Source organism: Terrapene carolina, unplaced genomic scaffold (assembly GCF_002925995.2).
Source record: "Terrapene carolina triunguis isolate 2854851 unplaced genomic scaffold, T_m_triunguis-2.0 Scaffold706, whole genome shotgun sequence".
Taxonomy (NCBI): domain Eukaryota; kingdom Metazoa; phylum Chordata; order Testudines; family Emydidae; genus Terrapene; species Terrapene triunguis.
The window spans coordinates 3,681,354-3,696,372 of NW_020665057.1; the positions used below are offsets into that span (position 1 = coordinate 3,681,354).

At 44.2% G+C, this 15,019-nt stretch overlaps 1 protein-coding gene across 1 annotated transcript; it reads right to left on the reverse strand.

Annotated features, from left to right (window-relative positions):
- Positions 1-27: 27 nt before the first annotated feature.
- On the reverse strand, positions 28-14,227 carry GIMD1 (GIMAP family P-loop NTPase domain containing 1). The gene is made up of 2 exons (XM_024206577.2): positions 13,838-14,227; positions 28-1,092 (listed from the first exon to the last, which is right to left on the reverse strand). The coding sequence occupies exons 1-2, from the start codon at positions 14,225-14,227 to the stop codon at positions 832-834; spliced, it is 651 nt and encodes a 216-aa protein (XP_024062345.1). The 3' UTR covers positions 28-831.
- Between the last annotated feature and the right edge of the window lie 792 nt (positions 14,228-15,019).

Sequence of the window (15,019 nt, forward strand, 5' to 3'; positions counted from 1 at the left end):
TAAAATTAAAAGAGACAGTCACAAAGGAAAGATGAATACAAATGTTTTTAGATGTGCTTTGTGTATATACCCCCACAGTACTAATTTTGCATACATCTCGGAACTAGCAACAATAATTAGTTCTTCCAAATACTCTAAATAGCTCCCATGTTTTGAAGATTATTCGAACTGCCTTATAATCTACTCAGCCAACGAGGTCTGATATTCTTTAAGAAGTTAAAACTGTTCAAATTAGGTTTCATTATGAAGCAAGGTGGGAAAAATAGATTACAGTACGAGACTTTCAAACTGTAAGATCTGAAAGGTCTTTGCAAACTATGTGCTTCTATCTTAGTAAAGACTAGAATCAAGTGCAAAAAATAAGAATCTGAAGGGCAGCCAATTCAGGCAGGATGTGGTAACTATTCAATAATGCACAGCAACACTACAATGGTTTAGAACATACATATTCTTATTTTCTACTCAGTAACCTGCTCTTTGTGAGCTACAATATAAAACATGATGGTCTGTGGTGTAATATCAGTAAACACAGTAATAAGGACACTGTCCAGTATTCAACCTGAATCTGATCTGGTGTGATAATGGCTGTTAGATAGTAGGGTGATAGGCATACTATACATGTTTATGGTAGCTAATTTTGTAGTCTAAACAGTTTTCATCTATTTTATGATAAGTTAAATGCAAATGTTGATTTGGGCATGAATACCCCAAGTATTTAGTGCTGACTTCTAGAGTCCTCATCTCCGCATGTCATTTTATCCCAAAGTAGAAAAGAAGATGGCTGTCAGTAAATGAGTACCTGAGAGGTAATTTGTGTTTGTCCCCATCCATTTATTTAACTAGAAGCACCTGGTAACTATTTTGTCTTATAAATTCCATGATTTTTCTTAAGATTGTTTTTCTTTCCTGTTGGAGAGTGTTTGCCTGGTTGTCTACAAAAATATATCTCTGTTGTATTGAGCTCAAAAGGTTTAACAGGGTATCAGAGGCAATATGCAAGTATTTGTCTCCATTTAATCCTGCCTCTTCTACCTTGTCTGCATGCGTAAATAGAATTGCAGTGAAGTTTTTCCATGTGGGACCCAGAAGTTCCTGTAACGAAAAACAAATCTCAAATAGTTATCATTTCTTGTTCCCATCTCCCTCCTCATACACCAGAATAGATTGTGTATGTATGTATTGACAGACCAATAAGCGTTCTCTTTCTGGCAGAAAGCCAGGTCATACAGTTTGAAGTGCAAGAAAATGGCTATGATTCCTTGACCTTCAAAGGTGTTAATACCATTTATAATTAAGATAGGTGGTCGAGACTTCTTTTTGGTCACTATAAAGCAGATTGTATTAAGCTCTCATATGGAATTTGCATCCCACTCCATCCAAAAGAACAAAATAACTTCATCTCTTGGTCCCACAAAGGTTTCTGAAATACAGGAACAGTGATCTTTTCCTACTAAGATATGAAAGTTAATTATGTAAGACATTCATACTGTGTTTGTTAAAACATAATCTGATGCCAAGCAATACTAAAAATAGAGTTGAGAACTGTTAATATGGCATGATGGACTCAGATATCTGTAAATAGAGCGTTCCTATATATTTTTTTTTTTATGTATAGTCATGGATGAGGGGAGAAAAAACAAGTTTCCCTGGTAGGGCTGCTAACCGATGCTTATGTTCCCTCTTTAAATGAAGCTCAGTTGGGTCTGTTTTTATGAAAGCCTTTAAAGCTCGTTGCCTATAAAATTAATTTCAAGATTCCTTTTTTGTTGGTTTGCATTTCATTGTTTTACAGTAAAGTGTATTTACAGTGCACATTTTGTTTGAAAGTACACTCAAGAATCAGACTCAGTGTGACGCCTTTATTTTCTTATCTGTTCAGCGTGTCAGTATAATTCTTTGTATGCTTCTGCTGCATCATTGCTCTTTCATCAAAGAAAAGAAAATTTCCCTCTCCCCCCCTGCACCTGTTAGCAACCTTTTTACTGTATGCATGCTAACGTGGGTGACACTACAAGGAAAACACTATTCAGTTTTAATCTTCCAGGAGTTACTAGTAAATAAAGGACAATTTGAAAAAAATCTCTTGACAATATTCTTTCAAACAAGTAAGAAGAATGGGTGATGTAAGAGCAAATTTATGCTTGTAGCATACATTATTCATTTGGATTTTTATTTCAAAAGCATCTGATACTAAAACGCAATTTAAGCAAAAGTGTCTGTAACTGGGGACGTGCAAGGCTGTATCTTGCATCAACATCTTTTTGCCATTGCAGAGTCCTGTTGATCTCCGTGGTGCTCTGTACAAACTGGGGGCTATGCTTGCAGATAAGAAAAAAATATGATGTATAGCCAAAATTGAGAGAACATAAGGAATTCTAGTACACCATTATTTTTCCATAGAACCCAGGCATCAATTTCTGCTGTAAGAGCTTAAATCTAAAAGATTTAAGGCCCAATGCTTTACAGAATCCAGTCTTTAATTTCTTATATTTTGAGAACTCTAATTATTTAATATTTTAAAAATAAATAGTCTGTGATCATGAAACAGGTAAGACTAATACAGTTTTTATTCTTAAAAATCCAAATCTGAATGTTCCAATAGGCTTTTATAAAGTAACTTAATAGCTTAGGTTAACTTAGAAATTAGAGATAGAAAACACTTTCACATCATGCAGTATTGCTCCTTGAAGATATGTTTGAGAACCCACCCTGTTCTTGAAGTGGGATTGGTATGTACATCTTCAGAGAAGAACTATCACTCTGGATCTTGGTATTAGTGCCTTAAAGGAACTCAGTGTTATACACAGTTGATATAGAAGAATTTCTTCACCCACCATGGAAATGCAGCCACTTCTCAAGGTGATGTGATATTCGTGGGTGGTTTAACTTCACACAGCAACAATGTACAATATATTGGCACAACATGAAGAATATCATATTCAATAGGGAGTATTTAGGTATGTGCAGAACATGAATTATACCAGCCACATTGTATTAAGTGTTCTAATATTGTGTAAATACTGAAAGTTACCAGTTTTAAATCAGATTAAAGTGCTGTAATAATTAGGTTGATTAGTCGACTTAGTTTCAAAAAATCAGTGAGGTCTGAATTCTTAATACATAGTGTTGTTAGAAATATAAAGGTCTTTCTTGTATACATCTTTCCTATCTACCCCATGTTTCTTAAATATGTACCTTTTACGTATGATTAAGTGTCAAGCACCATCTACAGCTAGAGACCACATCACCATTTATGATAGTCAAATTAGTTCTGTTCTTCTGGGACAAAGTCCCGCAAAGCCCAGAACAAGACACAGAAGAGTTGATTATAAGTAATGTTTGGTCATGGGAATCTGCCTGTGGAAAGAGCATTAGAATCAGAAGATTAGGGGTGGAAGAGACCTCAGGAGGTCATCTAGTCCAACCCCCTGCTCAAAGCAGAACCAACCCCAACTAAATCATCCCAGCCAGAGGTTTCTAAGGTCCAGCTTGACAAAGCCCTAAAGATGGAGATTCCACCACCTCCCTAGGTAACCCATTCCAGTGCTTCACCACCCTCCTAGTGAAATAGTTTTTCCTAATATCCAACCTAGACCTCCCCTGCTACAACTTGAGATCATTGTTTCTTGTTCTGTCATCTGCCACCACTAAGAACAGCCGAGCTCCAGCCTCTTTAGAACCCCCCTTCACATACTTGAAGGCTGCTATCAAATCTCCCCCACTCTTCTCTTCTGCAGACTAAATAAGCCCAGTTCCCTCAGCCTCTCCTCGTAAGTTATATGCCACAGCCCACTAATAATTTTTGTTGCCCTCTGTTGGACTCCAATTTGTCCACATCCTTTCTATAACGGGGGACCCAAAACTGGATGCAATACTCCAGTTGCCTCACCAGTGCCAAATAGATGGAAATAATCACTTCCCTTGATCTGCCGGCAACACTCCTACTAATGCAGCCCAATATGCCATTAGCCTTCTTGGCAACAAGGGCACACTGCTGACTCATATCCAGCTTCTCATCCACTGTAATCCCCAGCTCCTTTTCTGCAGAACTGCTGCTTAGCCAGTTGGTCACCAGCCTATAGCAGTGCATGGGATTCTTCCATCCTAACTGCAGGACTCTGCACTTGTCCTTGCTGAACCTCATCAGATTTCTTTTGGCCCAATCCTCCAATTTGTCTAGGTCACTCTGGACCCTATCCGTATCCTCCAGCGTATCTACCGCTCCCCCCATTTTAGTGTCATCCACGAACTTGCTGAGGGTGCAATCCATCCCATCATCCAGATTATTAATGAAGATGTTGAACAAAACTGCCCCCAGGTCCGACCCTGGGGCATGCCGCTTGATATCCACTGCCAACTAGACATCGAGCCGTTGATCACTACCTGTTGTGCCCAATGATCTAGCCAGCTTTCTATTCACCTTATAGTCCATTCATCCAATCCATACTTTTTTTTAACTTGCTGGCATGAATAGTGTGGGAAACTGTACCAAAAGCTTTGCTAAAGTTAAGATGCATCATGTCCACCGCTTTCCCCATATCCACAGAGCCAGTTATTTCATCATATCGCTTCAGCATTCAGGAGCATTGAAGCTAATCCAGAGTCTGATACCTTTTAGATCACATTGCAGAAACTTTCTCTCTGATAAAAGCTTTTCCACCACAGCCATAACACCATTTACAACAGTTGCCACTCCCATCTTGCAAAGTAAAACCTGTTGCAAACAGTTTCCTAAATCCTGAGAAAGGAAAAGAGCAAAAGACTTCATGAAATCTCCTAGGGATCATGCAATGCCAATCTAATTTTCCTGGGAGGTGCTTACAGCCTGGATAGGAAGGGAAATGGAGGGGCAGTACAAAATCTTAGGTCAGAATGAAATACTTGATTGTGTCAGCCATGCTCCCTCGTTTTAGAGCTGATTCCTTTTCAGTGCAGTTGGACTATTCACTTTATGAATTTTGATATTTAATGTATGCAGAAAACAGGTAACATGAAATGTGAATGTAAAATTAATGAATTTCAAATACTGTATTTTTAAAGTAAATTTACACCTCAGACCATACCTTCTTATTAACCCTTCCCATTGTCTTATGCACTCATTGAGCATCTGGATAAACAAGATGGATGTCTGAAAAGTATAATGAATGACAGCTCTTGGTGCTGATGAGCAATTGCTCCAATACACCTAGAAATGTTCAGCAAGAGCCTATGATCATAGGCAAACCAACACCAATTTACAGGCAACAGCTTTGAAGGCAGCTGTCAGATGTAATTTGAATATAGACTCTCTATATTCATCAGTTGCCCAGAAAGGACAATCTACAGAGCAGTCTCTGCAATACCCAGGTCTGAACCTAAATTGCAACCTATAAACCTTAACTCCTAGTTATTTCTTCTAAGCCATGTGGTAAGGTAAGATAATGAACATAACTGAAACCAGTTAGGGGTGGGAGACTGCAGGAAAAATATCAGAAGTGGGAGGAGCTGGGAAAAACAATAGACCAGACCCTCTATTCCAGTGGTTCTCAACCTGTGGTCCCTGGACTATGTCTAAGGGGTTTGGGAAAGGCTTAAACTGAAAAGTGACTGAACAGAATTTAATTATGTATACAGACAGTAGATTTGAAAAGGGTCCACGCCTCCATTTGAAATTATTTAGGGATCTGTAAATTAACAAATGTTGGAAGCCACTGTTCTATTCTACATCTTGAACCAGAACTTATAAATGTTAACCTGGATTTGGTTACCTTTCTACAGGCAACTTGGACTGAGCTATAGTTTTTGATGTAGGTGACTGGGCAGCTGTTGGGTAACTACTATCAACGTAGCCTCAAGCCATTCCAATTATAATCTAAATCAGCGGTCCCAAACTGTAGGGCATACCCCCCGGGGGGAGGGCACTACCCAGCCCGCTCTGCTTCCAGCTCTGCCGCCCTCCCGGCCCCGGACCAGGGCTTCCGCTCTCGGCCTCAGTCCTTGGCCGCAGCTCAGTTCCCGCCCCCAGCTTTAGCCGCAGCCTTGGCCCCCTTACCCTGTCTGTGCCCCCCCAGCAGGGCTCCCAGCTCGGCAGAGGGAGGGACTATGAAAGGTTTGGGGACCGCTGATCTAAATGATGAGATACTGTGGTGAGGGGCACACAGACAAATACCAGACAGAGAAAGGCATGTACGACAGTGCAAGATCGAGTACTCTGGTCTCTTAAGTAATTGCATATAAGATCATGAGCTTAATTGGAATCAATTAACCAGTAACAGTGGGGATTGTTGCCAGCTGGGGGCAATGGTGGTGCTAATGAGGTAATTAGCTCAACAAGGGGAAGATATCAAGTTGGTAGGACCAGGCAGTAAGGAGAGGGAGCCTAGAGAAGGAGTTTGATGTAAATAAAGCTGGATTGAAAGCTTCTGCTAGATAGCTGAGTTCTCTTCCCCAGTGCTTGGAATCTAAAGATTAAAGGTATGAGGCAGACTGTATATTGTGAATAAGAGACTGTGCAAATGGGCTAGGTAGTAGGGTACATTGGGTAGTTGCAGGAGCATGCTGTAGTGGAGAGCAAAGTTTTTTGCCTTTCAAATTAAATTTTTTAAATCATGTTTTAAAATAAAAATGTCATAGGTACAACACTAATGTGCAGTTCTGTCAATTATATTAATTGCTCTATGCTATAACTATTAACTGGATAATTATTAGCACCTAAGGAAAATGCTTTACTGTCCTCTCTCTCTTAGAATAAGCAAATATACACCTGCTATTGACTAAAGGACTGGGGAGAGGGACAGAAATCAACTTTCTTCTGCTATGGGGGGGACAAGGGAGTGTAAGGGGTTTTTTTTATATATAGTCTTGTGAACATATATGAACATCACTAATGTGACTAAAGCAGCAGGCTTTTATATTTCAATAACTGCAGCTGTGTGTGTGACTATGTGCCACTCCTACTTCAGTAGTAATCAATCATATGGCCTTTACTCTGGTAAGAGGAAATATAATACCTAAATAAAAGAAACGTGTAGATCCATAGGTAGTGGCTGAAGCTTCCTATTGGGGAGGCTAGCCCTCTTTCACACACAACTCCTTCTCAGACCCTCACCTGGAGCCCTCACCCCTGCCATACTCCAGCCCAGTGAAAGTGAGTGAAGGTGGGGGAGAGAGAGTGACTGGGGGGGAGCTGAAGTGAGGGCGGGGCTTAGAAGTGGTCATGCGGGGCCTTGGGTAAGGGTATTCAGTTTTGTGCAAGTAGAAAGTTGGCAACCCTAAGCAAGAGCTCCTCCAACCCTGGCCTGTGGCAGGGGGAGACTTTTGAGGGAGCCCCAAATCTCCCATGTGTCCCCTTCTCTCTCTTCTTCTCCCCCTCCCCCCACAGTGTGAGGGAAGCTTAGTTTCCCCTGCCCTCCATTACGTGCTGCCTATATGTAGGTCCAACTATTGAAATGTGACCTCCTTTATATTCTGCTGTACTTGTACTAGGGCTGTTCATGTTCCTGTTGATCGTGATGGGTCAGTTTTGCTGTTTCTTACATGTAAAATATAAATTGTGAGGAAAATCTCCCAAATTAGTTACTTAATGCATTTTTGCATAGAATTTATAGCATGCTGAACATGTTTGTGCTATGAGATGGAGGGAAATATACTTGTGCTTTGCATTTTCAAAGCACTTTAAAATATTAACTCCTGAATCCTCACTGCACCTGGGGCAATGTGTGGATAAGCATCATTCCAGTTTTACAAAGGGTGGGGTGTGGGAGAGAATTACAGAGGTTAAGAATGTAAGAACAGGGTCAGACCAATGATCCATTTAGCCACAGGCACCGAATTTCAAAAGTGCCGGGGTGCGACTCCTGGCTCTGAATCAGGCCCCGCCCCCACTCCACCCCTTCCCCCAAGGCCCCACCCCTGCCCTATCTCTTCCTGCCTCTGCTCCACACCCCACCCCACCTCTTCCCATCCAGTTCTGCCCCTTCCCCTGTGCATGCCGCATCCTCGTTCCTTCCCCCTCCCTCGCAGCCTCCTGTATGCTGTGAAACAGCTTTTCATGGTGGGTAGGAGGTATGGGGAGGGAGGAGATGGTGCTGATCCAGGGGGCTCACCGGCGCACTGGGGGAGGGGGAGGTTTTGATGGTGGGGGGGGGGGATGCTCAGCACCCACCATTTTATTCCCCCCCCCCCCCGTGTGTGCTCCAGCCCTGGAGCACCCACGGAGTCAGTGCCTATGCATTTAGCCCACTATCCTATCTTCCGACAGTGGCTGGTGCCAGGTGTTTGAGAGAGAATGAACAGAACAGGGCTATTATCGAGTGATCCATCCCCTGTCATCTAGTCCCAGCTTTTGGCAGTTGGAAGTTTAGGGACACCCAAAGCATTGGGTTGCATACCTGACCATCTTGACTAGTAGCCATTGATGGACCTGTCCTCCATTAGGTTATATAATTCTTTTCTGAACCAATTGATACTGCTAGCCTTCACAACATCCACTGGCAATGAGTTCTACAGGTTGACTGTGCATTGTGTGAACAGGTACTTCCTTCTGCTTGTTTTAAAGCAGCTGCCTATTAATTTTGTTAGTTAAGTGGTTTGCTCAGGGTCAGGCAAGTGAGCATTGAAGTCAATACTAGAATTTGGGGATTTCTGGCCCCGAGTCCTGTGCTCAATTCACAAGACCACACCAATAAATGAAAATCCAGAAAGGTGTAAATATATTCTAGGTGGCTTATCGATATGCTACCCCTAATATGGAGAGGATTACTGTGACTTATCAAGAATTGTTGCTGATTGCTAAAAGGTTTTCATAGTCCCAGTGTCCTTTTAGGACAGTTAGTTAAAGTATAAACGCTATTCAGAATATACATACTTTTCCAAGATCCAGCTAGCTGCCCTGCCCTGCCCTGGTTGGTTGATGATATCATAACATCTGGGCTTTTAGAAATAAATAGGCAACCATTATGTCAACTGTGAACCATAATTATAACAAAAACATGAAACAAAAGTAGTAGGTTTCCATTCAAATGGGGGTGGGGGAGAGACAGGATCATCTCCCATTTGCTTATTTCCTAACATCTTTCATCTCTTTTCCAACAGAGAAAGTTGGCCAATAACATATGGAAAGGCTAAGACAAAGAATTCTGATTATTTTCTCCTTTTCCTTGCCTGTGGGCCTTCTCCCAAAAGCACCTGGTAATGGGAGCTTGATTTTTCTCTACTAGGTCAGAGTAACATTATGTAGCTCTTTAGAAAGTTCATCCCTATAGTGCTCAGTATAGACACTATGAAAAGGATAATCAACATTCCCCCTGCTGGCTGACTTTTTCAAAGAAGCTCATTCATATGAGAAGTATTTGAGAAATTTCCAATGGAAAAGTTCAAGGGAAAGGAATTTCTTCTCTCTCCACAACCTCCCCCACCCCCAGTACGTCCCCCAAAACACCACCAAAACTACTTGCCCCCTAGAAAAACATAATTTTCAGTTGTCTGTGAGGAACAGAAAAGAATTTAGCTTTTAGCAGGGTTTTGCGCCGCCAACCAAAAAGTTAGTTCTGCCTGAGCAGGAATTAGAGAGTCACCATATATTTGCTTTGACTACAGTAACCATTTTCTATTGTGAAACCATTGTGGTCTATTTTAAATTAAATTATCTTAGATTTAGATTAAAGCATGGAATTGAGAACCAAGTGTTTTGAATTCTTGCCCCAAGTCTGCCAAGGTCGTCTTGTGTGAGATATATATATTTTTTGAGGCAGTCATTCTGTGCCTTGTTGCTCTCATTTTAAAAAATGAGAGCATTTTGAAGTGTGAAGCCCACTGTGTTGGTGTGTGGGACAGTCAACCCCAGCCCCAAATCAGCAATAGTGCTGTGAAAACCTGCTCCTGTGGCTCTGATTGGCGGAGTCAATGAGTATGCAGGAGAAACTAGTTGAATAGAGAGAATGCAGGAAATCCTGCCCTGTTGCAAGCCCTCCTGGCAAGAAGCAGCAGCACCAGCAGCAGCCAGCACAGTGACAGATGTGTGCTTCACTGTGCATCTGGTAGCGTGGGGCAGCCTGAGATCCAGCAACTGCTAGAGGAACCAGGATTCTGAGTCAGAACTCTGGGTTGGGGCACCATAAGCTTGCGTCATACTGTCCATAGGGATCAGCCCAGAGCTCAATGGTAAATGATTCCCCTGATCATTGACTGAGGGACTCTGGGATGACATGTTGCTGATTAAGGTGACTGTCACTGATAAAATAGGAGGTTCTTCGAGTGGTGGTTCATGTCTATTCCAATCAGGTATGTGCATGGCAGCCAGAAAACTTTTCCCTTAGCAGCATCCGTCAGATCGGCCTGGGCGCCCCCGGGAGTCGCGCCTTCATGGTGCTCAATATAGAGCCCTGCCGACCCGCCACCCCCTCAGTTCCTTCTTACCGCCAGTGACGGCTAGCTGGAACAACCTGTTGCTCTTGCTTTGCAAGCACATTTGGGCAGTGTCCACTCTTCGTGTTTATAGTTCTCAGTTTACTAGTGTTAGTTTAGTATTAGTAGTTAGGTCATAAGTTTCCTTTTGGGGGTCCCGCACCAACCTGGTCCCCAGGGTATGCCCTGGTCCCCAGGGTTCAAACTCTGAGAGGACTGTGGAAAATTTATTTCTAAGAGCAACCCGCACTCTTCCTGTCTGTGGTGTTTCGGGGAGAGCCACCAGAAGGAGAGGTACAGAATTTGCAAAGGGTTTTGCCCTAGGACCTTAAAAGACCGGGAGCAAAGGCTCAAGATCCTTCTCATGGAGGCAGCACTCCAGCCACAATCCAACCCAGGGTCGGCAGAACCCAGGCCCAGCACCTCCTCATCAGTGCGCAGTGCTTCGGCACAGACGAAAGGACCCCAAGGAGTCACTGCACCACCACAGCTCCACCCATACATAATCTTCTCTGAGGCACTGATCTCAGTCCCTGATGACCCAGAAAAAGAAAAGGCCAGCAAGAGGTTGCTCTCCCCCTTCCAAGCCCAAGGAGCCTGCTGACGCAGGGAGACCCAAACTGGGCTATGTGACCTCGGCCCCTCTGCTTCCCAGGGTCTCATTAACTCCTATCTCCTCGGGGGTCCAGTCAAGTCTGAACCCTCACCACACTCTGGACTGACATGGCGGAGAGCTCCAGCTCCCCTCTACGCCAGAGGCGTTCGAGGCAGCGCAGGACCTTGTGCGCCTCATGGCGCCGTCCTCCTCACAGAGGCAAGACAAGTCACCCGTGACTGCTCAGCCCCCGATTCCGTCAAGGGGCAAGCCAGCTATTATGGCGTGCCGATCTTCATCTCCAGCGCACCTTTCCCCGGCACAGTCCACCCATGTGGGGGAGCCGCACTGGTCCCTCCCAGTTCCCGGCACCGCTCGCTGGCACCACGGAACACCACTCCTTCTCAGAGACCTCGGAGTCGGAATCCTACCTCTCCAATAGGACCAGGAACAGAAGGTCCAAGTCCCGGCGTGACTGCAAGCCCTATCTGGCGCCATGGCCACCGCAGTGGCAACTCCCGACTCTGGCCCTTCTGGACACCCTGGGCATATCATCAGGGACCGAACCAGGGGTCAAGGTCCAGATCCATGTCCTTCATCTCTCCGCAGGCACCACTGGCACCACCAGCAGCAGTGCCACTGACAGCTTTCCCTTCACCTGCGGCACTGGCATCGGCGACCTCAGCACCAACAATCTTGGTTATGGTGGTCCCGGCACTGCAGGCTGCTGATGTGGCGGCGCAGCAATACCAGGTGCCATGTGACCCCCTGGGTGCTGAGGGGAGTGAGCAGGGCCCATTGCCAGGGCTTTCCTCCTCATTCTCCCCAGATCAGACCATGGCAGGGACATCGATAGCCCCGGCCCTGGAGGACAACAGGGTCCTACAACAGCTGCTGCGACGGGTGGCCCAGAACTTGGGGATCCAGGCAGAGGAGGTGGTAGAGGATGCTGATCCTATGGTTGACATCCTTGCTGCTCCATACACACTTTCACCTTGCACTATGCAATCACTCCGCAGGCCAGAGATGATGTGGCCTTTGGAAGAGCACTGCTCTTCCTATCAGTGGATGACTCAGACCCTGCCTCCTGAACTTGGGGTTGTGAGTCACCTGATTTGGAGTTGACATGAACAAGCACTCGAAGAAGAAAAAACGGTTACTCCCCTTCTTGTAACTGTTCTTTGAGATGGGTATTGGAATGGACATGAACACCACACCCTCCTACCCCTCTGTCAGAGTAGCTGGCAAGAAGGAACTGAGAGGGTGGTGGGTCGGCAGGGCACTATATTGAGAGCCATGAAGGTGTGACTCCAGGGGGCGCCCAGGCCAACCCAATGGATGCTGCTAGGGGAAAAGTTTTCCAGCTGCCATGCATGTACCTGTTTGGAATGGACACGAACAACACATCTCGAAGAACAACAGTTATGAGAAGGTGAGTGACCGTTTTTTTTTGTTGTTGCTAAGTGTCAGAGCAATTTTTGGGTGAATTCCAGCTACCCGCTAAGGCTGTGGGAGGAGTCTGCACCCCAGCACAAGGAGAGGGAGATTGAAACACTCATTTATTATAGTGAATCCCCACCACAAGAAAGTTGCTAAAGAAATGTAAAGTATATTACTCCCTGCTTAGCTTTGAACACTATTGGTATTATAAGAGAGGTAGATGATCTGAGCTATTCTTAAAGATACCTGTGTGGCCATGGGCAATTCACTTAAGGAAACCACAGATGGAGATTATCTGGTAAATGGGAATAACCTCTACCTCACAGGGGAGTTTTGACAAACTTTTTTTATTTGTAAAGTGCTTTGAGATGATCCAATGACAACTGCTATAAAAAAGCAGAATAGTAGTACAGTAGAACCTCAGTTATGAACACCTTGGGAATGGAGATTGTTCATAACTCTGAACATGGTTGTCTGTTGAAACATTTACAACTGAACATTGACTTAATACAGCTTTGAAACTTTACTATGCAGAAGGAAAATGCTGCTTTTAAACATTTTAATTTAAACCAAAAACCAACTTTCCTTACCTTGTCAGATTTTTTTTATAACTTTCCCTTTATTTTTAATAGTTTATGCTTAACATGGTACTGTATTGCTTTTTTGTTGCTGCTGCTTGATTGCATACTTCTGGTTCCAAATGAGGTATGTAATTGACCGGTCAGTTTGTAACTCTGGTGTTCGTAACTCTGAGGTTCTACTGTCTTACTATAATAGCAGTGGCTTTGATCAAACGTTCCTCTTGTTTTAGCTACAAATTATTATATAAACATCTACATACTTAACATTCACCAAGTACAATTCTTGGAAAATGCATATGTTTTAGGGGGCAGAGTTAAGGTTCTGGTGGAAAGGTGTTGGTGGTGTTTTTTTTAATGTTCCTCTGGGTTTTGTGCAATTCAAAACCCCTTAATTCACTCTGTGTTTAACGTAGTTCATTTTAGCTTCTATCTGCAAATGATTAAAGTAGCATTTCTTCTCAACAGGTCTGGGTCCTTGATGATAAACCTCAAAAGACAATACATGTAAATCCTATTATGGGGGCAGGAGGGGGGAGAAACCCATTCTTAATGGGTAAACCAGACTCACAGGCCCCTTTCTGCTCTTCTATAATTGATAACCGTGAATAATACTTGGCCACCTGTTCTGTGTTTAACTTTCTTCCATCAAATTTAACATGAAAAGTTTGTCTGCAGCACAGAAATGCCACTGAGTTTTAGCTAGAACACGTTTGGACTGTGGGAGGGAGAGGTGGGTGTGTAAACTGCACCTACCTGTCTCCTTTCTACTTCAGCTGATATCGTTTGAGGGTTCCTACTTCTGAAAATAGAGTTGCCAGTATATACAGGATTTTTTTACCTGGACTAGCTGAATCGTGTGACTTTCTTCCTCACAAAGAGGCAAGTCAGCTCTCAGGACCAAGAATGCTAGGTGAATGCCCTCGTCTCCAAAGTGCTGAGCCAGAGCTGCCCTCATCGCTTGCTGCACCTCTTCTTTGCTCAGGCTGCTGTGAGGATACCCTGGTGTGTCCATCACGTGAACCCGCAGGGCTAGCTCATGGCCATTTCGGCGTGTGAAGCCTGAGATGCGGCAGCTGCATCCGAGACTGCAGCATGTGGTCACGGAGCTTGGGGATAGATGGCTGTCAAAGTCAAAGCTGCCCAGAAGGGTATTTCCAGCAGCACTTTTGCCACTTTGGGTCCTTCCAACCAAGAGAAGATTGATGGTCATCTCGTCGGTGTCAGACATTGTATCTGCCTTTGTCCACACACCTGTTTCAGCAAATCCAGAACAAATATTAACAGCTGTTTTAGCTGGGTGATACCTAAGCAACTTTCAGAAATAACCACTAAACCATAAGAACTGCACCTTGCAGCACTTTGACCTGCTCTGCCAGAAGCACTTTGGCACTCGACTCTGCACACTGCCCATCAGAGAAGTATCTGTGGCTGACCCCAAGGAGCATTCCTCTGTATCCACTGTCCACCCTTGCTATCCACAAATAGGGAACCCCAATTTGAGGTGCCATAGCAATTGTCCCACATCAGCAGATCTCCCATATCCAGAGATTTCAGAATCAGGAAGAACCAGGAGGGAGTTGAGAGAAACTAAGGAGGATAACTGACCAATGTAGGGGAAACAATCCAGCTAAGGAGAGAACAATGGGGGAGGGGGTGGGAGAGCCCCTACAGATGAGAAGGTGACAGGGAGAGAACAGAGGGGAGAGGAGTAGGTTCTGTAGCTCCCAAATGACTGTGTTTTGTGAGTTAAGCCTACATCTAGCCCTAGAAATCTGATGGCATGACGGAAGCAGCTCAAACCCCACAAAACATGGGGAACAGCTTGGGGAGCCTGTCCTCCACCACATGGGTAGCTCAGATGCTGTTCCAGCAGCCACCCTCTAAGGTGAAGACAGAGCCCAGAAATTGGTCTCCCCTCTGTCAAACAGCTGTTTAGAGTTACACACTTGAGCGGTACCACAGGTCAATGTTGTCCCAAAGCTGTCAATAGAGGGGGATTCAGAAGTTCCTGTTCCAGAAC

Excerpts from the sequence above, each read along its gene's own strand:
- GIMD1 (XM_024206577.2), bottom strand. The coding sequence starts at position 14,227 with ATGTCTGACACCGACGAGATGACCATCAATCTTCTCTTGGTTGGAAGG. Across the intron at positions 1,093-13,837 it reads ACACGATTCAGCTAGTCCAG|GAACTTCTGGGTCCCACATG; the intron begins GTAAAAAAATCC and ends TTTTCGTTACAG.